At 44.3% G+C, this 24,970-nt stretch overlaps 1 protein-coding gene across 1 annotated transcript in view; it reads right to left on the reverse strand.

Annotated features, from left to right (window-relative positions):
- The window catches only part of nphp4 (nephronophthisis 4), a 479,472-nt gene that overhangs the window by 72,555 nt on the left and 381,947 nt on the right, over window positions 1-24,970 (reverse strand). The window contains exons 15-16 of the mRNA XM_078239167.1: window positions 24,317-24,477; window positions 18,777-18,957 (exon numbers count right to left, since the gene is read on the reverse strand). Of these exons, the coding sequence (XP_078095293.1) occupies window positions 18,777-18,957; window positions 24,317-24,477 (342 nt within the window). The remainder of the gene's footprint in view (window positions 1-18,776; window positions 18,958-24,316; window positions 24,478-24,970) is intronic.

Below are 24,970 nucleotides of genomic sequence, written 5' to 3' on the forward strand. Positions count from 1 at the left end.
AGGGGAGATATCCCTGTTATCCTGTCCAATGTTTACAGCTCAATCAATATACAGTTTATTTGAAGGATCCCGATGCTGTTTGTGGGATGCTGTGTCCAAAATTTGATCTGCATTATAGAATCATAGAATCCTTAAAGTGCAGAAAGAGGCCATTTGGCCCATGGAGTCTGCACCGACCACAATCCTACCCCAAAACCTTACTTATTTACCCTAATCCCCCTGACACTAAGGGGCAAGTTAGCATAACCAATCCACCTAACCTACATATCTTTGGACTATGGGAGGAAACTGGAGCACCCGGACCACACAGACACGGGGAGAATGTGCAAACTCTACACTGACAGTGACCCAAGCCGGGAATCGAACCCGGGTCCCTGGCGCTGTGAGGCAGCAGTGCTAACCACTGTGTCACTGTGGCACCATGTTGCTGCATAATCATTATTCCTTTAATTCTGGAATTCCCACTCAGAACCTATCCATCTCTCTACCTCTCTTTCTTAAAACCTACCTCTTTGACCAAGTGTTTGGTCATTGGTCCTAATATTTCCATGGGCGCGTTCTCCGGCCTCCCAGCCGCGTTTTTCCCGCTGGCGGGAGGTAGCGCGTTGTTTGCTGGCAGCGGGATTCTCTGGAATGGGAATTCCCATTGATGTCACCCCACGCCGGCAGGAAACCTCCAGGCGGGGGTGCGCCGCCAGCAGGACTGGGGAATCCCAATGACGTGAACAGCCGGAGAATTCCAGCCCATATGTGTGACATTTTTAATCGCACTTCTGAAGTTCCTCAGGGCATTTGCTTACACTAAAAGAGCTTCTAATTGTAAATAGTTGTCATTTCCAATTCATTCATCTCCTGTTCCTTTCAATTACTTCATCAGTCCCAGTGCAAACCCAATCAATGTCCACTCAGCTTCGTGGCAGCTAGAGGCGGGTAAAGAGGTGGATTTCGCTGTGACATCCCTTGGCAGGAGCTGTAGATTGGTGGTTAAAATCTACAGCACTGCCTCGAGCTTTGTCCCTGCAGCGGGAGTTTTCAGTGTACCTGTACCATGCTGGCCATGTGGGCTCATTGTCACTGCCCTGGTAAAGACTGACCCCAGCCACAAGGGAAAGGCAGGACGGGCCCTATGCACATCTCTCTCTCATTGTCTGCTGCATAACCAGGCTGTTTGCCTCAGCACTGAGAACCAAAGTTTTTAAGGAAAAACTATATTCAGAACATTAAAGCTGCAGGAGACAGGCTTTATCCATTATTCTTAGTGGGATCAATTTTGCTTGCAACACATTTCCTGAGCGTTTTGTTCCCCTGTGAATCGTTGTGCTCTTTGAGGTGAGAAATCTCAGTGTTGGGAGTAGAACACCTCAGCACTCTGCTCCAATGCTAAGCACTCCCAGGTTAATACACAGGCCCCATTAGGCACCGAATAAAGCTGCATTGCTCCAACAATGTATCACACTTTAACCTCAGGGCAATCCATCACTTAACTTTCCTTTCCATCTTCTACACCTCACAAAGCTCCTGAGTAAGCATGGTTAATTTGCCGATAGATTGCATCAAGCAACTCTTACATCCAGCAGCCATATTGGGCAAGTCAAACCAGGTCATAGAAACCCTACAGTGCAGGAGGAGGCCAGGCAGCATTATCAAGAGCGGTCTTTTACTCCAGCATTAATGAGACACAGTTGTTCAGCTTAGAAATAGTTCATTCTCTTGCTTCTTTTTGGTGAAATGCAATTGAATAGGAATGAACAGTGATGAATTAAAGTGCACCAACATCCCACAGCTAGGCAAGCTGTGAATGTCGCGCCACAGACACGCGAGATATTAAACTGGATAACTATCAGAAAGGGCAAGGGGACCACAGTCCATGATTAGCCCATTCCTGCAGCAACCCGCAGGATGCTGAATAAAGGACCCCAAAAGAGAAAATGCTGGAAAATCTCAGCAGGTCTGGCAGCATCTGTAAGGAGAGAAAAGAGCTGACGTTTCGAGTCCAGATGACTCTTTGTCAAAGCTAGCTTTGACAAAGCTGCATCCCCGTTCAGCTCCGCCCGGGGATGCAGCCTCCTCATCTTCTCCTGTTTGGTTTCAAGCCAGTACTTGTGGGAAAGTCTGAAGAGTTGCATGGCTGTTTGCCTGTCCAGAGTCTGGTTAATAGCCGGAGGCACCTTCAGTCTCTCGTACAGGATAGACCGCTGTCTATGAAGGCGAACATAGTGAAGCCACTTCACAAATCTGGTCAGGTCCCTCTTGGGCGGAATGTTCCGGCCAACACCAAAGTTCTTGGGTCGCTTTCCAAAGTGTGAGTTAACTGTTATCTTCTGTTCCTGTCTCCAGAGGGCTGAAGGCTGTTCCTTTCAGTCTGAGTTTGATCTTTGGCCCTGGGAGTGACCTGGGACATCGCTGGCTGTGAAGTTACTGGCAATGTGAAGCAGTCGAGGGCAACCCACTGGGTGGGTGGGTGGGGGGGGGGGGGGGGGGAACAGATAATTGATAGCCCGATGGGAGAGGGGCATGTTCGGGTAGTGCCCTGGCACTGCCAGACTGGCACGGCTAGGGGCGGGCCCTTTGGGGAGCTCCATTGGGTAGCATGGTGGCACAGTGGTTGACACTGCTGCCTCACAGTGCCAGGAACCCGGGTTCAATTACAGCCTTGGGTGACTGTCTTCATGAAGTTTGCACATTCTCCCCGTGTCTGCATGGGTTTCCTCTGGTTGCTCCAGTTTCCTCCTACAGTCCAAAGATGTGAAGGTTAGGTGGGTTGGCCATACTAAGTTGCCCCTTAGTGCCCAGAGATGTGTACGCTAGGGGATTAGTTGGGTAAATACATGAGGTTACAGGGATAGGACAGAGCTTTTGCTCTGTCGGAGAGTCGGTGCAGACTCGATGGACCAAATGGCCTCCTTCTGCACTGTAGGGATTCTATGGGAGGCGGTCCCCTTGTACATTGGGGGGTCCTTCTTTTATCTCAGAGATCAGGGTGCCCTTTAAAAATGGTGCCTCAATCTCAGGATTCCTGGCTGCTTTCTCCAGCCCCGCCAGTGTGACGGCATGAACCACACATCCGGCATTTTGTTTCAGTGCTAAAGATATGGCGGGAAAAGCCAGCAGTGCTGTCGGTAAGCTACACACCGCCTCTCTCACCTGAGCCAACACTTTGGAAATTTAAATGCAAAATCAACAATGGTTTTGTCAGTTTTTTAAAAACCCATCCGGTTCACTGATGTACCCGAGGGAAGGAAATTTGAAGTCTTTACCTGCTCTAGCCTGGATGTGACTCCACACCTACAACAACGTGGTTGACTCGTAATTGCCCTTTGAGATGGCCAAACAAGCCACTCGGTTCACGGGCAATTAGGAACGGGCAACAAATGTTGGCCTTTGCCAGCGATGCTGGCATCCCATAAATATTTTTTAAAATCACAATGACAGCGCTCTAATGCTTTGCAGTCTGACTTGATTCGTTATAGTAGGGTGCTAATTGTTCTAATTCTTGGCATTGAAAGATTTCACTTGATTGCTGTGAAACCGGGGAAGTGAATAAAACAATGCCTTGAAAACATGGAGCTCTTTTCTGTGGACCTGTGATGCCAACAGTCAAAATATTGTTACTGGCAGAGTGAATTAAGTCAGTGAAATCACACAAGGCCGCTGCTCACTTTGAATATTGAAACATACAACCAAAAGTTTAATGAATTATTAACACCTAAAGATCTGGGACTGAAAACATTGCTTTATCTTGCTGTTTTTTTCACAAAGAGTAAGACAGGGATGAGAAAATTCTAACCAAGTTCTGCTAGTTGAGAGCTCAGGTACAACTCCTACTCCAGGTCAATGGTTTAAGAATGAACGTACTTGACCCCATTACTGCTGTTTTGTGGAATTTTCAGTCGTGTGATGTTTATGCAATTGCAGCATTCTCGAGAATCACCAGTCCTGGAAGAATTGGGGTGGCAGTCACTTCACTGATCAATAACCTTGAAATGATCCGAAACCCAAAAATCGTGCAGGTTGTCAAAAAGAGGCTTTCGCTAATGGGAGTAATTCCATGTCCGAGTTAACTCATTTTTGGGACACAGTCCCACAGGACCCAGCCTCGTTTAAGTGGGTGTATTTGCAAGCCAGGCTCAATGGGAAGAATCTACACACTGACTAACAGCCGGAGGCATGAAAGCAAAACGCCTGCTTGTAAATAAAGTGTGTGAAAGCAAAAGGAGGTAAATGCTGTCGCTTGTAACACACAGCAGAGGAAATTATGCAGCATTATGCAAGGAGCAGGGATTAAATAAAATACATTCTTAAATCAAAGTTAATGAATGAGTATTTTGCCTCTGTCTCCATGAAGGAAAATACTGCCAATGGCTCAATGAAAGAGGTGGCGGGAGAAAAATTAGGTGGAAGAGAAATAAATAGAAGAGGTTGTATTTGAAAACTTGGCAGCAATCAAAATCAAAAAGTCTTAAAATCTAGATTGGTGTGTCTAAGGTTGTTGAGGTAATGAAAGGGGCAATCTAACTTGTGTAGGCCATACTGCCACTTGAGTCAGTCCCATCATTGAATTAAACCAGATTTGTATCTCAACTCCATCCACTTGCCTTATATCCATTGGTAGCCCATGTCTAGCAAAATCTATCAAACTCAGGTTTAATCTCAGGGGCACGGTAGTTAACACTACTGTCTCACAGCACCAGGGACCCCGGTTCGATTCCCAGCTTGGGTCACTGCCTGTGTGGAGTCTGCACGTTTTCCCCATGTCTGCATGGGTTTCCTCCGGATGCTCTGGTTTCCTCTCACAGTGTGGAGATGCCGGCGTTGGACTGGGGTAAACACAGTAAGAAGTTTAACAACACCAGGTTAAAGTCCAACAGGTTTATTTGGTAGCAAAAGCCACACAAGCTTTCAGAGCTCCAAGCCCCTTCTTCAGGCCCCTTCTTCAAGTACACCTGAAGAAGGGGCTTGGAGCTCCGAAAGCTTGTGTGGCTTTTGCTACCAAATAAATCTGTTGGACTTTAACCTGGTGCTGTTAAACTTCTTACTGTGTTCCTCTCACAGTCCAGAAGACGTGCTGGTTAGATGGATTGGTCATGTTAAATTCTTTTTCAGTGTACCCGAACAGGCACCGGAGTGTGGCAACTAGGGGATTTTCACAGTAACTTCAATGCAGTGTTAATGTAAGCCTACTTGTGACAATAATAAATAAACTCTAAACTTAAAGTTATTGGGCAGGATGTTCCCCATGGGTTCCGCCATTATCCCAACAAAACTCATCTCCAAACTCCGTGGCCTAGGTCTTGGCTCCTCCCTCTGCGACTTGATCCTGGACTTCATAATGCACAGACCACAATCAGTAAGGATAGACAACAACACATCCTCCATGATTATCCTCTACATTGGTGCCCTGTGAGGCTGTGTCCTCAGCCCCTCACTATACTCTTTGTACACCTATGACAGTGTGGCCCAATCCATTTTCAAGTTTGCTGATGACACCACCGTAGTGGGACAGATCTCAAACAATGGTGAAACAGAGTACAGGAAAAAGATAGAAAATCTGGTGAAATGGTGCGATGACAATAATCTCTCCTTCAACATCAGTAAAACAAAGGAGATAGTCATCAGCTTCAGGAAGCGGAGTGGAAGACATACCCCTGTCTACATCAACAGTGATGCAGTGGAAATGGTCAAGAGCTTCAAGTTTTGGTGTCCAGATCACCAACAACCTGTCCTGGTCCCTCCGCGCTGATGCTATAGTTAAGAAAGCCTCTGCTTTCTCAGGAGGCTAAGAAAATTCAGCATGTCCGTGACAACTTTCATCAATTTTTTACAGATGCACCATAGAAAGCATCCTTTCCAGATGTATCACGGCTTGGTATGGGGCTCCTGCTCTGACCAAGACTACAAGAAACTACAAAGGGTTGTGAACGCAGTCCAGTCCATCACTCAAACTAGCCTCCCATGCATTGAATCTGACTACACTTCCCACTCCCTCAGAAAAGCAGCCAGCATAATCCAGGACCCCACACACCCCGGACATACTTTCTTCCACCTTACTCCTTGGGGAAAAATATATAAATGTCTGAGGACACGTACTAACCGACTCAAGAACATCCTCTTCCCTGCTGTCATCAGATTTTTGAATGGACCTACCTTGTATTAAGTTAATCTTTCTCTACACCCTAGCTATGACTGTAACACTACATTCTGCACTCTCTCGTTTCCTTCTATGTACAGTATGCTTTGTCTGTATAACACGTAAGAAACAATACTTTTCACTGTATCCAAATACATGTGACAATAATAAATCAAATCAAAAAAGGTATGATAATTGTTCCAAAGGACAGGAAGATTGCAAATGTTACACTCCTGTTCAAAAAAGGAAATAGGAGAAACAAGGTAAATGCAGGCTCAGTCAGCATGAAGTAGTTGGTGAAAAAAAAATTATTCTTGGGATGTGGGTATCACTGGCTAGGCCAGCATTTATTGCCCATCACTATTTGCCCTTGAGGACGTGATACTGAGCTGCTTTATTGAATCACTGCAGTCCATGTGGTGCAGTAACACCACAGTGCCGATAGGGAGGAAGTTCCAGGTTTTGACCCAACAACAATGAAGGAATGGTAAGTGGCTTGGAGGGGAACTTCCAGATGGTGGTGTTCCCATGTTTCTGCTGATCCTGTCCTTCCAGATGGTGGCAATCATGGGTTTGGATGGTACACACCGCTGCCGCTGTTCGTTGGTGGTGGAGTAAGTGAATGTCTGTGAGTGGGGTGCCAATCAAACAGGCTACTTTGTCCTGGATGGTGTCAAGCTTCTTGAGTTTTGTTGGAGCTGCACCCATCCAGCCAAGTGGAGAGTATTTCATCACACTCCCAACTTTTGCCCTGTAGATGGTGCACAGACTTTGGGTAGTCAGGAGGTGAACTATTCACCACGACATTCTGAGTCTGTGACCTGCTCTTGTAGCCAGAGTATTTATATGGCCAGTTCCATCTATGATCTTTGGTAACTCCAGGATGTTGATAGTGAGGGTCAATCAATGTCAAAGGTGATGGTTGGATACTGTCTCGTTGAAGATGGTCATTGCTTCACCCTCATGTGGCATGAATGTAACTTGTCCCTTGTCAGCCCAAACCTGGATATAGAGGAATACTGAAAAGGGGGTTGGAAATGCTGGAAGTGGATCCTTGTTGAGAGCTGTTGAGGGAAAGCATTGTTTGGAAGATGTGTCCAAGGCGTGTTTTTTCAAGAGTGGAAACGCTTGTGTGGAAACCAGGGTCCAGTGAGGCCAGTTGGTTCACAGTGTGAGAATCATCTGGTGGGATTTGAGAAATCCACAGAATTTCAATTGCCTGGCATTTACCACTTGGTTTCAGGTTTCTAAGTGTCCAGATCATCAACAACTTGTCCTGGTCCCTCCACACTGATGCTATAGTTAAGAGTAGAGTAGAATGTGCCTAACATAGTTGGCCTATTAGTTTACAGGGACTCTTTATTTACTGAGAAAATTATATCAAGATATATTTTATAACCTGTGTTATTCTTAAAATTTGCGTGCATTTCTGAAGGTATAAGTGGAGTGAAGTATGATAGCCAAATTTTTCATGTTTAATAACTTTTCTTTCTGTTGGTAAAAGCAATCCTGTGACACTGCGCATCCACATTTTCCGATAAATGTCAAAGTTACGGTCTTTTCAGGCAGGTTTCCATTCTGGACTTTCCTGTCCAGCAGGAACATCAACTGGGATCGTGACAATCGGCATGGGGAGAGGGTTGGAGGGGATGTGAGGAATGAGGGGTGGAAGGTCTAATATTTCACAAAACAACTGGGATAAAATTCTAGAGAACTGAGGTAGGCCTTTTGAACAACCCAAGTCGGTGTTCAGTAGCCCCTCTGTAGCTGTCTCTGATCGGCATCCGGAGGACAGGCGTTTGATTCCGTCTTGCACCCATCTCCTGGAATGAAAGTCGCACCAGTTGGGGCACGTTTCTCCCCCAAGGTTGATGTGCTGAGCCAGGAAATATCCCAACAGGAGCTACCTACCTTAGTAGCGAAAATCCAGCCCTTAAGGGGGAGATGGGGAGAATTGTTTTACACTCAGAGTCATTGGGATCTGGAACATTCAACCTAAAAGGGTGATGAAATTTAATTCCATAATTTTTTAAAAGGGAGTTAAACAGGTCCTTGAGGATGAGGAACTTCCTCAGTTATGAACAAAGAAATAGGTATGTGAACAAAGAACAGTACAGCACAGGAAACAGGCCCTTCGGCCCTCCAAGCCTGTGCCGCTCATTGGTCCAACTAGACCATTTGTTTGTATCCCTCCATTCGCAGACTGCTCATGTGACTATCCAGGTAAGTCTTAAACGATGCCAGCGTGTCTCCCTCCACCACCCTACTTGGCAGCGCATTCCAGGCCCCCACCACTCTCTGTGTAAAAAACGTCCCTCTGATATCTGAGTTATACCTCGCCCCTCTCACCTTGAGCCCGTGACCCCTCGTGATTGTCACCTCCGACCTGGGAAAAAGCTTCCCACCGTTCACCCTATCTATGCCTTTCATAATTTTATGCACCTCTATTAGGTCACCCCCTCATTCTCCGTCTTTCCAGAGAGAAAAAACCCAGTTTACCCAATCTCTCCTCATAGCTAAGACCCTCCATACCAGGCAACATCCTGGTAAACCTTCTCTGCACTCTCTCTAAAGCCTCCATGTCCTTCAGGTAGTGCGGCGACCAGAACTGGACGCAGTACTCCAAATGTGGCCTAACCAGCGTTCTATACAGCTGCAACATCAGACTCCAGCTTTTATACTCTATACCCCGTCCTATAAAGGCAAGCATACCATATGCCTTCTTCACCACCTTCTCCACCTGTGCTGCCACCTTCAAGGATTTGTGGACTTGCACACCTAGGTCCCTCTGTGTTTCTATAATCTTGATGGCTCTGCCGTTTATTGTATAACTCCCCCCTACATTAGTTCTTCCAAAATGCATCACTTCGCATTTATCTGGATTAAATTCCATCTGCCATTTCTCCACCCAATTTTCCAGCCTATCTATATCCTGCTGTATTGTCCGACAATGTGGTACTAAGCATAACTGCTGCTTCAAAGGGTGGCATGGTGGCACAGTGGTTTGCACTACTGCCTCGCAGCACCAGGGACCCTCGTTTAATGCTGACCTCGAGTGACTGTATGGAGTTTGTACATTCTCCCCATGTCTTCATGGGTTTCCTCCTACAGTCCAAAGGTGTGCGGGTTAGGTTAATTGCCCATGCTCAATTGGCCCTTAGTGTCAGGGGGACTAGCACAGTAAATACGTGGCATTATGGGGATAGGACCTGGGCGGGATTGTTATCGGTGCTGGCTTCATGTGCCAAATGGCCTCCTTCTGCACTGTAGGGATTCTATGATTCTATTCTGTGATTTTAATCACTCTTATGCGGAGAGCTATTAGAAGCTGGAATGCACTGGCTAAAATGATGGTAGAAGCAGCTTACAGAATAACTTTCAAAGGGAACTAGATAAGTACTTGAGGGGAGAAAATTGCAGGGCTGTGGGGGAAGAGCAGGGCAGTGGGACTCATTAGACAGCTCTTTCAAAGAGCCACCACAAATGGGCCAAATGACCTTCTTCTTAAGATCCTGAGGGATCTTGTTAAGATGGATACGGAGAGCATGTTTTCTCTTGTGGGGGAATCTTGAACTCGGGGTCACTATTTCAAAATAATGGGTCGCTCATTTAAGACAGAGATGAGGAGAATTTGTTTCTCTGAGTTGAGAGTCTCTGGAATTCTCTTCCTCAAAAGGCAGCAGGAGTGGAGTCTTTGAATTTTTAAGGCTGAGCTAGATAGATCCACGATTAACACGGGGTGAAAGGATATCAGGGATAGGCAGGAATGTGGGGTTAAAGTTACAATCAGATCAGCCATGATCTAATTGAACGACGGAGCAGGCTCGAGGGGCTTACACTGGCTCCTGTATCTTTGTATGTTCCATATTGGTCATTCTGTGGTTAAAACTGGAATAACTCAGCTGAACTAGTCTTATTGTGGCAGAGTTGGGGCTGATTTTAAGGTATTAGCCTCAGCCCAACTGGCAGCACTCGCAAATATCCACTGGGGCCGGGTTGGGGGAGGTGTGCGGGCACAGAATTCCAAAACCCATCTCCAGAAATCTGAGCTCATGATATTGGCTGAGAGCTGCAGACAGTAATGAGGGAGTGCTGCTCTGCCAGATGCTGCCTGTTGTATGATGTGAACTGAAGAACGCTCTATCCTCTCAGAGATTGAAAAATATCCCATGTCACTACTTAAAGAGCTGGAATGCTCCCCTGGTGCTATGACCAGCATTTATCCCTCAAGCAACACCAGGAGAACAGATCTCATCTTTTATGTAATTGCTGTTTGCAGGCTGTGTTATGTCCAAGTTAGTCATCGTATCTACCTTCATTACAATGCAGCTAACCTTCTAAAGTACTTTGCATCCTGTGAAGTGGTTTGGAATGTCCTGAAGACATGAATAAATTCAGGTTCTTTCAGTTTTTGATGCATGGACTGTAAGTATATCAGTTGTACTTTTGCTAAAAAATACTGTCACAAATTCTGGACACCTGTAGATATCTTCTGGAGTTCTGAGGCAGCAGACATATCCATTACTGGTCTGAGCACTTTCATGGTGCTGTCTCCACATCTACTTGACTCAGGAATGCAACAATGAAACTCCCTTGTGAATTGAACCAAATATCTGTGTCTTACAAACATGTAATCACCAATCCAAAGGGAATCAAAACCTGTTGCTGTACAGTGTCACAATGGTGCGATTTGTAAGATGTTTTGGAACTGTGCTTTAACTTAAAAACGTAAAAATGAAGGGGATCATTTGATTTGTATTGATAGCCTGGCAGCAAACCTCATTGGTATGATTGTTAAAGTTTAAAAGGGGTGATATTGTTTTACTGGGAATAAGATGTAAAGCATTCACATTTGGAGACAATGGCAGCAGCCTGTTTGCTAACAGTGGATAGTAGTCTCAAAAATCCCTGAAAAGTGTCGAGAATGTCTGGTTTGTGAACAGTTGTGCTTTAAACTGTAAATTCTCTTACAAAATATTTTATTTTATTTGATTTATTATTGTCACATGTATTAACATAGTGAAAAGTATTGTTCGTGCGTGCTATACAGACAAAGCATACCATTCATAGAGAAGGAAACGAGAGAGTGCAGAATGCAGTGTTACAGTCATAGCTAGGGTGTAGAGAAAGATCAACTTAATGCAAGGTAAGTCCATTCAAAAGTCTGACAGCAGCAGGGAGGAAGCTGTTCTTGAGTCGGTTGGTACGTGACCTCAGACTTTTGTATCTTTTTCCTGAAGGAAGAAGGTGGAAGAGAGAATGTCCGGGGTGCGTGGGGTCCTTAATTATGCTGGCTGCTTTGCCGGGGCAGTGGGAAATGTAGACAGAGTCAATGGATGGGAGACTGGTTTGCGTGATGGATTGGGCTACATTCACGACCTTTTGTAGTTCTTTGCGGTCTTGGGCAGAGCAGGAGACATACCAAGTTGTGATACAACCAGAAAGAATGCTTTCTGTGGTGCATCTGTAAAAGTTGGTGAGAGTCATAGCTGACATGCCAAATTTCCTTCGTCTTCTGAGAAAGTAGAGGCGTTAAGAGAGAGTTGGAGTCTCAAGGCTAGCTGATAATCATTCCTACCTGGATACAAGGTCCATGTGATTCATGTCACAAAAATGGGGTAGAATTTTACATCGGCCAGGCAGGCACATAAGCCCAGCCTGGAAGCATGTTAAATATTACATGATGACATTGGGTGTGTATCCCAATGTCATTGCACAAGTTGCACAATATTTTGGTCAGTGGGTGCAAGCACAGAACAGCACCGTGCCCACTGACAATTATACTGCATGTTGAGGGGATTGAATCCCCTACTGACTAACATTCTATGTGCCCCTTGAGTGATTTCAATCTCAGCACATTGGAAACACAGGCAGATGGGCTAAACATTTGTTAACATTTTGGATTTAAGGAAAGGATAAAAGGGGAATGGAGCAGATGCTGGGTGAGGTGTTGGGAGTTTCAGGGAGTGATTTGGGGTGGTGTTTTGGGGTTTGAAGAGAGTGTTTTGTGTTGGGCTCAGCACAGTATCGAGCTCTCAGGACATCTCTCTCCTCCTACCTACTGCGTCTACTAGCAGTGGCAATCTGCAGGGATGCCTCTGCATGCCGCCTTTAAACCTTGCGGTGGGCCGCCATTAGACACAGCACCCGCCTTGCACTTGCCGACCCCGCTGGCCCATTCGTGCCGCGAGCTATACTGGCTGCCACTTAAGTGACCAGCCAATGTAATCTCACGATTCTGAATTGATCTCAGCCAAGACCGGGAATCATAGCCGCTTCCGGTTCCGCCCGCCAAGTACGGAATTCCGCTCATGAAGACGGGCTTCGAGAGTGGAAGATTTCCTAAGATATCCCTGAAAACTCACAGACAGTTAGTCGGCCAGGATTTGGGGAGAGGGAGCAGCTGGCATCTCTCTGGCTCACTGTACAGGAATGCGGGTGGGAGCTTCGCACGGATTGCAAAGAGCAAACTTGTGAGGATCTGAAATGAGGCTGAAAGATTCACCCAGCCTGTGCGAGAGGGAGAATCACCAGGAAAAACCCTCACCGTGAAATTTTTTAACTATGTTGGTAAGAGAAAGGGATAGAAGTAAACCCTCAGCATCGAAGAATCACTTTGGACTGGATTTGGGAAAATCGAAAGACTACTTATGGAACAACATAAAGTATACTTGGAAAGCGTATCTCTCGGTTGTGTTAAAGTAAAATGGGAAAGGTTTGTTCTGTCGATTGAAGTATAAGTTGCTTACAAAAATAGTTAATGATGCTTTTAGTCTGTTCGTCACAGTAAATATTTTAAAACGTAAAGTTTTGTTGTGACATCCTTTCAGCTATGAGCTAGAAATTCAAATTTCTATTTTTCAAGTTATTGATCGTAACAACAATCCAGCTGCTTATGCAGCCTTGAATGCTGGATGAAGTGAAATCTCCTCCAGCTCAATGTTTGTGAAGCTGAAGCCCTTTCTTCATCGACCTTCTTGCTGAACCTGGTAATGTACAACCTCAGCATTCTCCTTAATCCTGAGCCAAGCTTCAAAATCTCACATCTGGTCCATCATCAAGACCACCTACTCGCACTTCTGCATGACCGCCAGTTCCCACCACTCCACTAATGAAACTCTCTGTCCACATCTTTGCATCCTCGCGGCTTAAGTTTCAAATACTGTCTTCCGCTGCCAAAATCTATCAGTCTCAATGTTGTAATTTTGAGTGTTCTGGGAAGAGCGTTCCAGTTTTCCACAGTCATTTGTGTGAAGAAGTGCTTTTTGATGTCACAACTGAATGATGTAGCTCCAATTTAACATTATGCCCTCTTACCTCCTACCAGAGCAAATGGTTTCTATTGACCATACAAACAAAGACAAAGAACAAACAAAGAACAATACAGCAGAGGAACAGGCCCTTCGGCCCTCCAAGCCCGCACCGCTCCCTGGTCCAAACTAGACCATTCTTTTGTATCCCTCCATGCCCACTCCGTTCATGTGGCTATCTAGATAAGTCTTAAACGTTCCCAGTGTGTCTGCCTCTACCACCTTGCCCGGCAGCGCATTCAGGCCCCAACCACCCTCTGTGTAAAATACGTCCTTCTGATATCCGTGTTAAACCTCCGCCCCCCTCACCTTGAACCTATGACCCCTCATGAACATCACCACCGATCTGGGAAAAAGCTTCCCACCGTTCACCCTATCTATGCTTTTCATAATTTTATACACCTCTATTAGGTCACCTCTCATCCTCCGTCTTTCCAAGGAGAACAACCCCAGTTTACCCAATCTCTCCTCATAACCAAGCCCTTCCATACCAGGCAACATCTTTGGAAACCTCCTCTGCACTCTCTCTAAAGCCTCCACGTCCTTCTGGTAGTGTGGCGACCAGAACTGGACGCAGTATTCCAAATGCGGCCGAACCAACGTTCTATACAACTGCAACATCAGACCCCAACTTTTATACTCTATGCCCCGTCCTATAAAGGCAAGCATGCCATATGCCTTATTCACTACCTTCTCCACCTGTGACGTCACCTTCAAGGATCTGTGCACTGGCACACCCAGGTCCCTCTGTGTATCTTTATGGTTCTGCCATTTATTGTATAGCTCCCCCCTACGTTAGTTCTACCAAAACAGAACTACCATATAACAGAACTGGGAAAATGATCTTAAACACTTCAATTGTATCATACTAAATATAAGCCTGGTTCAGTTTCTTTTATGTTTATTCTTCCCTGTTGCCATCAGACTTTTGAATGGACCTATCCCACACTAAGGTGATCTTTCTCTACACCCTGGCTATGACTGTAACACTACATTCTGCAGTCTCTCCTTTCCTTCTCTATGAGCGGTATGTTTTGTCTGTAAAGCATGCAAAAAGCAATACTTTTCACTGTATACTAATACATGTGACAATAATAAATCAAATCAAATAGGCTTACATTAACACTGCAATGAAGTTAATGTGAAAATCCCCTCGTCGCCACACACTGACGTCTGTTCGGGTACATGAAGGGAGAATGTAGCATGGCCAATGCACCTAACCAGCACGTCTTTTGGACGTCTTTCAAACAATATGTCCTCTTAACTTAACCCTTTTAGTCCCTTTATCATTCTGGTAAATCTTCACATCATCCACTGCAGGGCCAACATATGCTCTCTTGCTCCATTTATAAGATTGTCTACAGCCTCTGTTCTGTGTTTCTTCCCTTCCTTCTCATTGCCCACCTTATCCCTTTTGTGAGACATCCATCTATTTGACGAATGCTATGTAAATAAATTACTGTTGTATTTGCTTCAGTGCTTTTGCCAAATGAACACGAGGAAATAAATTCCAGTTTAAGTTCAGTGCATGTTGATTGAGTGCTTGAATTTGCACCATTTCTTTCTTTCCCGAGGACAGATTTGTCTGGCACAAAGATCTCACAACCAGCCCCTTACAGATTCAGTCAATACGGTGAGCTGTGTTAGCTGCTCTAATCCATTCAGACCATGTTTACACCAAACAAATGACTGCAAAGCTTGCATGGAGGAGTACAGTAGGTGCAGAGAATTAGTGGAGCCAGTAGGGCAGGAGGATAGGTCAAATAGATAAGAGCAGAAAGCGGCAATTCTTACAACATGCGCATCTGTGGCAGTAAGTTGTCATTTTTGAACTATTTTTGTTAACCGTCACTGAACCTTTTATCATTCATACCTGTGAGTCATGATTGGTTGCCTTCCTGTCCTTCTCATTAATTAGGCCAGGTTTCCAAAATTATCCACAGGAAAATGACATTTTGACAGGCGATTGGAGAAACCCACATTACTCGTGATGTCAACGACATGATGTGACATGATTTTGCATGTTTGAGCTTATAAAGGTATTTGTTCAATGTATTTTTAAAAATTCTTAGTTTATCCATCAAATATCTGAACTTCTAAGGCAATGAAAACCTTTAGGCTTTGCCTACTCCTCTTGAAAGGTGTTGGGGCCTGAACAGCCAGCAAAGAGAGAGACAGGCCATCACAGAGCGGCACGGTGGCACAGTGGTTAGCACTGCTGCCTCACAGCTCCAGGTACCCGGGTTCGATTCTGGCCTCGGGTGACTGTGCAGAGTCTACACGTTCTCGCCGTGTCCGCGTGGGTTTCCTCCGGGTGCTCCAGTTTCCTCCCACAGTCCAAAGATAGACTGACCATGCAAAACTGCCCCTTAGTGTCCCAAGATACGTAGATTAGGGGGATTAGCGGGTTAAATACATGGGATTACAGGGATAGGGTCTGGGTGGGACGCTCCATTGGAGAGTCAGTGCAGACTCAATGGGCAAACTGGCCTGCTTCTGCGCTGTAAGAATTCTATAGATCATGTGATCAGGCAAACCTGGACTTGGAGCCAGACCCTAGAAATGAAAAGGAAATATACTGTCCGCACTGCGATAAGCAGCGCCGCGATAACCGGCACACCATTAGCCAGTACTTAAGGACCTTTACATAAAATATTTTTTAAAAATTCAATGTAATTTCCACCAGCAATGTCTTCAAAACCATTTGTTAAATAAAAGCATTCCTGAGGAGGAAAAGTGGTATAAATTGTGCCTGAGAAAAAAAACAGGTGAAAATATCGGGTCAAAACAGCTGAATAGCTGGACTGATATTATCCAATCTTTTGTCTGACTACAACCATTGCTCTCAATTCCAAACATTCTCTCAGTAAAAGTTCCATTTTCAGTTCAAGTGCTCGCTGCAGTGGTTCATGTTTCCCTGTAATGAGTGCAATTCTGCCTATATCTCACGACAGTAATCCAATAAAGAGGAGAACTGAAATCTCAATAGGACTAAAACAAGTTTATCAGGAAATGTTATGCTGCGGTCACAGGTTTATTGGATGACTATTCCTACACAATACCCATAAATAACTTGGAAAAGCTTGGATTCGATCACTCAAATCTCCAGTTATTACTGCAGCTGCTTGCAATGACTTCGCCGAATTCATCGTTATATTTCTGTAGGTTAGGTGCAAGCATCGCTCTGAGTCCTGAGGCCACAAACATAAAGATGCAAACATCCCACTTGAACATTTAAACCTTGAAAACTTAGGGCTAAGGCCCCAAACTAACATTGTGCAAAGATTAAGGTACAAACACTGAGGATCAGACTTGCATGTCTGAGGCAGAATCTGTAGACGGAGCTACTGCGGGAGATACAGCTGGCAGTGAAGAAGGCAAATGGTATGTTGGTCTTCATAACGAGAGGATTTGAGTATAGGGATAGGGATGTTGTGCTGCAATTGTATAGGGCGTTGGTGAGGCCACACCTGGAGTATTGTGTGCAGTTCTGGTGTCCTTATCTGAGGAAGGATGTCCTTGCCACAGAGGGAGTACAGCGAAGGTTTACCAGGCTGATTTCTGGGATGGCAGGTCTGTCATATGAGGAGTGACTAAATTGGTTAGCATTACATTCACTGGAGTTTAGAAGAGTGAGAGGGAGAAACTTATCAAATTCTAATAGGGTTAGACAGGGTAGATTCAGAAAGAATGTTCCCAACAGTGGTATGACAGACCTGCTATCCCAGAAATCAGTCTGGTAAACCTTCGCTGTATTCCCTCTATAGCAAGGACATCATCCTGAGATAAGGACACTAAAACTGCACACAATACTCCAGAACTAGGGGTCATAGTTTGAGGATAAGGGGTAAACCTTTTGGAACTGAGGCGAGGAGAAATTTCTTCACCCAGTGGAATTCACTACCCCAGAAAGTAGTTGAGGCCAAAACGTTGTTTGATTTCAAGAAGAAATTAGATATAGCTCTTGGGGCTGAAGGGGTCAAGGGATATGGGGGGGGGGGGGAAAGAGGGGGAATCAGCATTTTGAATTTGATGATCATCCATGATCATAATGAATGGCGGAGCAGGATCGAAGGGCCAAATGGCCTACTCCTGCTTCTAGTTTTATGTTTGTGTAATCCCGCCATCTAATTTCCATCTCGAGACTGTCAGAAGGTGGGAAGGCAGGGGTCTAGGCTGTAAGTGACCTGCAGGCAGGCCTCCAGAAATGGAGGTGGGACAAGACGGAAATGGAGATGGGTCGTGTCATGAGCCAGGAGGTTAAAGGACCCCGCCTCTGCTCCCAAAGCATCTCAGTGTTCCCAATGTAAACAACACTCATTTATATATAATTCAGCCTTTGGACCATTTCAACACCCCCTCCTCACCCTTCTCCTCCATCCACACCTTCACCCATCACCACCCCCTCCTTCCCCCCACCACTTCCACCTTGCTGGAATTCACGAACAGAGTTCACAAGCCCTATTATAACAGTTGGAAACCATTGAATAGCCCATCAAACTCCGAGTAAACAAACCTTTAAACCTCCTGTGGAAACAAAGTCAGGCCCTTATGAAATAATTAGGTGGTTGAATTGCAGCCAAGAGACCATAAAACCCCTCAAGTAAATAACCAGATTTCAGAACTGCTCTGTCAACAGATGTCTAGACTGAATAAATAAAAGGGAAATACTAAGCAATTATACACAGTTATTATACCAGACTACCTTTTCAATAGTAAAATGTGTTCTACCTTTTTACCATCAAATGAACTTCTTAAAACTAATCTGAAGACTTTACCAACTTTTACTTGATAACTTGCCAGGTGACAGAACCAACAATCTAACAAACACATTGTTTAAAGGGGTGCTACATCTACCAATTTCCTGACTCAACTCAATGAACATTCAGGCTACAGAATTTAATCATGAACTGTAAAGGAGGCAAAACAATTTTAACTACCTTTTAAAACTTGGCCTCGCTTCCAATCCAAGGTACACACCTCTCAAGTCCATGAGAATTAAAAGAAAACTTGATCTGGGGCGGGCTGTTAGTGTGTCCACAATGTATTCAGTTGCCTCCTTAACAAGAGTGGCCAGCTTCTGGAAGGTGAAAATGGCAGAGTGCGGAAACGGAAGAGGGGGAGGTGGAGGTGCACATTTCTTTCCAATCCCGCCTCTATTTGGTCCCGAGCAGTGCTGCCAAAATCCAGCCCTTAATGTGTGTTTAACCAAATTCCTTAATCCAATATTTCAACCAATTTTACATGCTAATCTTTGCAAGTACAATTTTCAGAGCTGAGTTCTCGCTTTTCTGTTGCCCGGCACAAAATAGAGATGTCAAAAGTGTAAGGTTTCTCACCAACATTCCCGAGGCACATGTGTAGTCTTCCCTTTGTTAGTGTCGTCATTCCATGAGGCTTAACAGTGCCATGCTTTGTGATGTCAGAGAAGGCCATTGGTATATCTGGGGCATATTCTGTGCTTGTGACTGCCAGTTCATGGGAAACCTGGACTGCAGCGCGACCCTGGCGTAGCAAATACTGCAACAATAAAATGTTATTGTTAGCCTATTATACTTAATGTTGCAATAAAACACATACAAAAGAACCTTGATAGGATGAACAAACATATTGACCCAAGAGTTGAGGTGGGCAGTGACTAAACGGTGCAGACATTCATTACACTTACACTTTCCCACAACTTTTTTAGGCCTTTTGCACTGAAAATTGTGGCAATTAGATATCTGTTTCAGTGCATTGCCCTCTTCAGGTGATCTGGGACTTAACATAAGAACATAAGAAATAGGAGCAGGAGTAGGCCATCTAGCCCCTCGAGCCTGCCCCGCCATTCAATAAGATCATGGCTGATCTGAAGTGGATCAGTTCCACTTACCCGCCTGATCCCCATAACCCCTAATTCCCTTACCAATCAGGAATCCATCTATCCGTGATTTAAACATATTCAACGAGGTAGCCTCCACCACTTCAGTGGGCAGAGAATTCCAGAGATTCACCACCCTCTGAGAGAAGAAGTTCCTCCTCAACTCTGTCCTAAACTGACCCCCCTTTATTTTGAGGCTGTGCCCTCTAGTTCTAGTTTCCTTTCCAAGTGGAAAGATTCTCTCCACCTCTACCCTATCCAGCCCCTTCATTATCTTATAGGTCTCTATAAGATCCCCCCTCAGCCTTCTAAATTTCAACGAATACAAACCCAATCTGCTCAGTCTCTCCTCATAATCAACACCCCTCATCTCTGGTATCAACCTGGTGAACCTTCTCTGCACTCCCTCCAAGGCCAATATATCCTTCCGCAAATAAGGGGACCAATACTGCACACAGTATTCCAGCTGCGGCCTCACCAATGCCCTGTACAGATGCAGCAAGACATCTCTGCTTTTATATTCTTGGGTAAACTTGGGTAGACTTGGGTAAACACAGAAAACGACAGCATGGCTCTTCAACATGCGGCACGGTGGCACTGCTGTCTCACAGCGCCAGGAACCCAGGTTCAATTCCAGCCTCTGTTCACTGTGTGTGTGGAGTTTGCACGTTCTCCCCGCGTCTGTGTGGGTTTCCTCCGGGTGCTCCGGTTTCCTCCCAAAGTCGGAAAGATGGGCTGGTTAGGTGGATTGGCCATGATAAATTGACCCTTAGTGTCAGGGGATTAGCAGGTAAAGGTGTGGGGGTTGCAGGAATAGGGCCTGGGTGGGATTGTGATCGGTGCGGACTCGATGGGCCGAATGGCCTCCTTCTGCGCTGTAGGGATTCTATGATTCAACCAGATGCAATGGAGAATTCTGAATGAGTGGTGCAGAGTCTGAACCAGAACATTCAAGCTAGAATAGTTAATTCAATGTCGAATCAGGTACAGAAATGAAGGGAGGAAAAGAAAGAAAGTACAGAGGGAGACAGAAATAAAAATTTTTTTTTTTTAAACTCCAAAACGAATTAAAATCTGAAGGAGTGAGATGTCACACTTACAAAAGTTAACTTGCAGTGCCAGAGATGTTGCTTGGCAGTAATTAAGACTTATCACTGAATTAAAAATCCACTTACATGAGACTGGGCAAGTCCCAACTTTTTACAAAAGGCAAAATACTGCAGATGGTGGAATCCGAAACAAAAACAGAAAATGCTGGAAAATCTCAGCAGGTCTGACAGCATCTGTGAAGAGAGAATAGAGACAACGTTTCGAGTCTGGATGACCGCTGTGAAGAAGGGTCATTGGACTCGAAACGTTGTCTCTATTCTCTCTCTCCACAGATCCTGTCAGACCTACTGAGATTTTCCAGCATTTTCTGTTTTTGTCCTAGATTTTTATGGTGTGCTAAAGTGGGTATCATTTCGCTAAGTACTCTAACTTCACCTTTGTTTGAATAGTAAGTCTCTACTTAAGACATCAGTACAGAAGAGCTTCCGGTGGAATAGGGCAACTTGGACTGCAACTTCCAGATTTTCACATTTAATTGCCCTGTCTAATTTACTCTTTAATAATGGCTAGCATTGATAACCTCATCGATATTTTTACCGCAAAATCCCAGTGAACGTTAATTCTAAACTTTTAAGATTTCAAAAGCCCATCATCGAGGCAAATACTGTACAGAAAATAAACCACTTATTGTAAAAGCAACACCCTCAAGCATGTTTAAAAGTGCTTCCAATTAACAGTAGAACATAAGATTTATTTAGCTTTTAACTGAAGGAATATTTTAGCCATTAAGAGTGAATTAAATATGAATGTGCATTGTTGAAATCATCTTACAGCTCAAACCTAGTTTTTAGCATTAATAATTGAAAAAAAGTGAGTATGAAAAGCCAGATTGAAAGTAATTTTTCTAGAGCACACATGTTTAACAGAACTTGAGTGTTGCAGGAAAAAAAAAGACATGCCGAAGTTTTTTCACCTTGCACTTATCAGGACAGACTCACAGGAATACCAAATCTCAAAGGGAACAACAAATACACTGCATGGCAAGTGGAGTCTGTTTGGTAGAGGCATTGCCATAAAGAACGCACCAGGGAACAGTTAACTGACAAGCTTCTTTTTAAATTCAAACCAAACAGGTCGAATCTGATTAGTCAAGGCATTGACTGATTAGTCAAGGGAATGAACCACTCTCACTCCCCCCACCACCCAAGTCTTTTTTTTAGTTGAAAAAGGTGCAATGCTTGGACAAATTATTTCTGTTTGCAAATGATAGGGCCCTGTGTTTGAATATATATAGCTTTTAGCATGTCTTTTTATCAGCAGAATTTATTTTAGAATGGTAAGTCAATATATTTATTCCAGCAAAATAATTATTTGCACAAGTTATCTTTCTGCATTTGTTGCTTTCATCCAAAAAGTGCATTTAATTTGCCCACAGCTAGTGAAATGTCTTTAGGTTCACATGCCAAGGTAGCATTTCCTCAGTGGTACTGCTATAACAGCAGCGGTTAAAGGAAGGGTGAAGGCCGCGTGTTTGTGACCCCTGGATGCATTTCATATTGTAATAATGGGGTTAAATCACATCTTATTTTTGCCTTTTTAACACTGGATGCTCATGTCAGAAGACAACAAGAATCTGGCCTTGCCAAAAAAAGGCAAAACAGAATAAAAACCAAAATCTAAATGAAGAGAGAGAATAAGCTAGTTTTATTTTATTCATTTGTGGGACATGGACATCGCTGGCTGGCCAGCATTTATTGCCCATCCCTAGTTGCCCTTGAAGGGGCAGTTGAGAGTCAACCACATTGCTGTGGCTCTGGAGTCACATGTAGGCCAGACCGGGTAAGGGCAGCAGATTTCCTTCCCTAAAGGACATTAGTGAACCAGATGGGGTTTTTCCGATAATCGACAATGGTTTCAGGTCATCAGTAGATTCTTAATTCCAGATTGAATTCAAATTCCACCACCAGCCGTGGCAGGGTTCGAACCTGGGTCTCCAGAACATTAGTTGAGTTTCTGGATTAATAGTGTAGCGATAATACCACTAGGCCATCGCATTAGTGTCACATTAGAGTGGCAAATCTACATCTACACAAATCTAATGCAGATTCTGCTACTTTATTAGTTCTAATGTGTATTGTTTACCGAAGGCTACTTGTCTCTTTTAGTTGCTACATATGCAGACTAAAATCTGTCCAGTAAATTTCAGAATACATTTTCTGGTCAGTATTGGAACTGAATCCTAGCTCTATGGCTGGGAGCAATGACATTTGGAGTTCAACTGCCCAGTATGGTGAGCTCCCAAATTCTGCCCTGCCACTCTGGGAGCTTTGAAGCATTCTATCGATCTGCATGCACCAAGTCCTTTTAGATATCTCCGTTTCAAAGGCCAATACAACTGATAAAACAATTCTTTAAAAAGTGCAGATAGATTTATTTGTGCTAACATTAATCTACTAATACATGTGCTTTGGCAGCTGGTGCTGGAAATGTCCCTCCTAGGGCGGGATCTTCTGGCCGCGCACGCCCCAAAACGGGAAAATCCCACCAGAGGTTAACAGATCTTTGCATGGTCCGCGTCCCCGCCCGCTATGATTCCCGTGGGAGATGGGATGGTAGAATTCCCCCAAAGTCTTCAATATTGTTATTCTTATGTGCTCTACACACCCTAAACCTTGTTACATCTTCATGCTTTGCAAACATGATCCCCATCTCCACTAACCTAGTTTTTCCAGAACCTCCCAACTATGGACTCTTCATCACCTTCAGTCTTTTCTGCCTCCTAGATTTTTATAACCATAACTTGATATAATTTAACCACTGTTTCTGACCTGCATTGTTATCTCTTTCTAACCTTGGCGGTGCCTGTTGTGGGAAATGTACCACTGAGTCAGGCTTGAAGGTTTTAAGAATACAGTTTTATTTTAACGAAGCTTCGTGGAGAAAAGGCACTAACAAGCAGCAAACCTTCTCTCAATGAGACAACAGGAGCGGTCCATCTTTATACCCTTTACACAATAGATGGACCGGACATCTAGCCATTATCACATCGTTGTAATCAAGTAGGTGTTCGATCTTTAACACATCGTTACAGACAAATACAGACAGATACAGGTATAAGCATGTTAACATCACATTGTTCTATGAATGGATACATTTCCTACGTCAATGACCATCAATGGTTTTAGTTTCGGTCTATTCATATAATAATTTACAGTAATTGGTTTTCCTGCAGTTATGTATTCCCAATCCCACCTGTAGCTAATCTCGTTATCTACCCCTATTGTCCTTATCCTAAAGAGTGTCTCAAGCCCTGGTTGGCCTCCTGCCGGATTTGATTCCTGCATGTTTAACTTTGAATAGCTGTCTGTCCTTTATGTTTTAACCTCAGGTGGCTGTCTGTACTGAAAGTCAGTGCCTGTTTAATGTCTCTTTCCCAGGTAACTGTATATGTGCCAGGCAGCCATTTTGTGTGTACCCATCTGTATATTTTTCCCACTTCAGTGCCCTTTACTTTGGGCCTCAGACCTTCACTTTATCTAAATGTTAGGCACCAATGTAGATGTTTTAGAATAGAATAGAATCCCTAGATTTCAGGAGACCATTCGGCCCATCAAGCCTGCACCAACAATAATCCCGCCCAGGCCCTATCCCTATAACTCCACATATTATCGTGCTAATCCCCCTTACACTAATTTTAGGATAGGAAGTAATGTTCAGAATTAGCCAAATGTAGTCTGTTGCTATTTACATTAAGATAGTCATTTTTGAGGTCTTGGCATAACGACAAAGAATTGTTTAAAAGCCTTAACACGGAGCATTTCCAACTCTGAGGGTCTCACTATTGCTTGGGTTGTAACGTGGGAAAGTATTTTGAAGTAATCTGACACTCAACTGCTTCACCAACAAAATCAACTTGACTTACACATTGCCTTTGACCTTGTTCAGGTAGCATGCTTTGATAACCTTTACCTTTAGTTCCACGGCAGCAGTGCCAATCAGAAGCAAGGATTCTGCATTCCAAACATCAATCTGCAATGTCTGCATGGCCAGGTATTGCATAAACCAACGCTGTTCTCCTTCTTTCATGTTACTTGGCTCCACCATGAATTTCAGCTCCAACCCTGGAGAATCTACAGCAGATGGAAATGGGAATTATGCAGGTATAATAACTCGACGAGTCGGCTATAAAGGAACAGCGTTTTATTGCACCAAATAAAATAAAGCAAAAACCACAAGCCTGTGGTGAACACAAACAGGTCCCAACTGGGACAATGCGATAATGGACCCGCTCAGGGGCCTGCTTTATAAAGGGCTCAGTATACGAGATCCATTTGGTTGATTCATTACCAACCCCCAGGGAGCTCTTATTCAATGAGTCCCACAGGGAGGTCAATCAGTGATTCCCCATGCAAGTCCTGCGGGCTATCACAGAGGGCAAGGCTAAATTAATTCAATGAGACAATACTTGTGGAGACCAGAGGGGTGGATATTAGTGAAATTCATGCTGGTTACCCCCTGGTAAGCAGTTTGTATAATACCAACCTTTAAACCTTAACAAAACCAAAAGTGCTGATGTAAACTTCACGAAAAGTGAAGCGCCAGAATTCCTACCGGTGGCAAAAA

Source organism: Mustelus asterias, chromosome 22 (genome assembly GCF_964213995.1).
Source record: "Mustelus asterias chromosome 22, sMusAst1.hap1.1, whole genome shotgun sequence".
Classification (NCBI taxonomy): domain Eukaryota; kingdom Metazoa; phylum Chordata; class Chondrichthyes; order Carcharhiniformes; family Triakidae; genus Mustelus; species Mustelus asterias.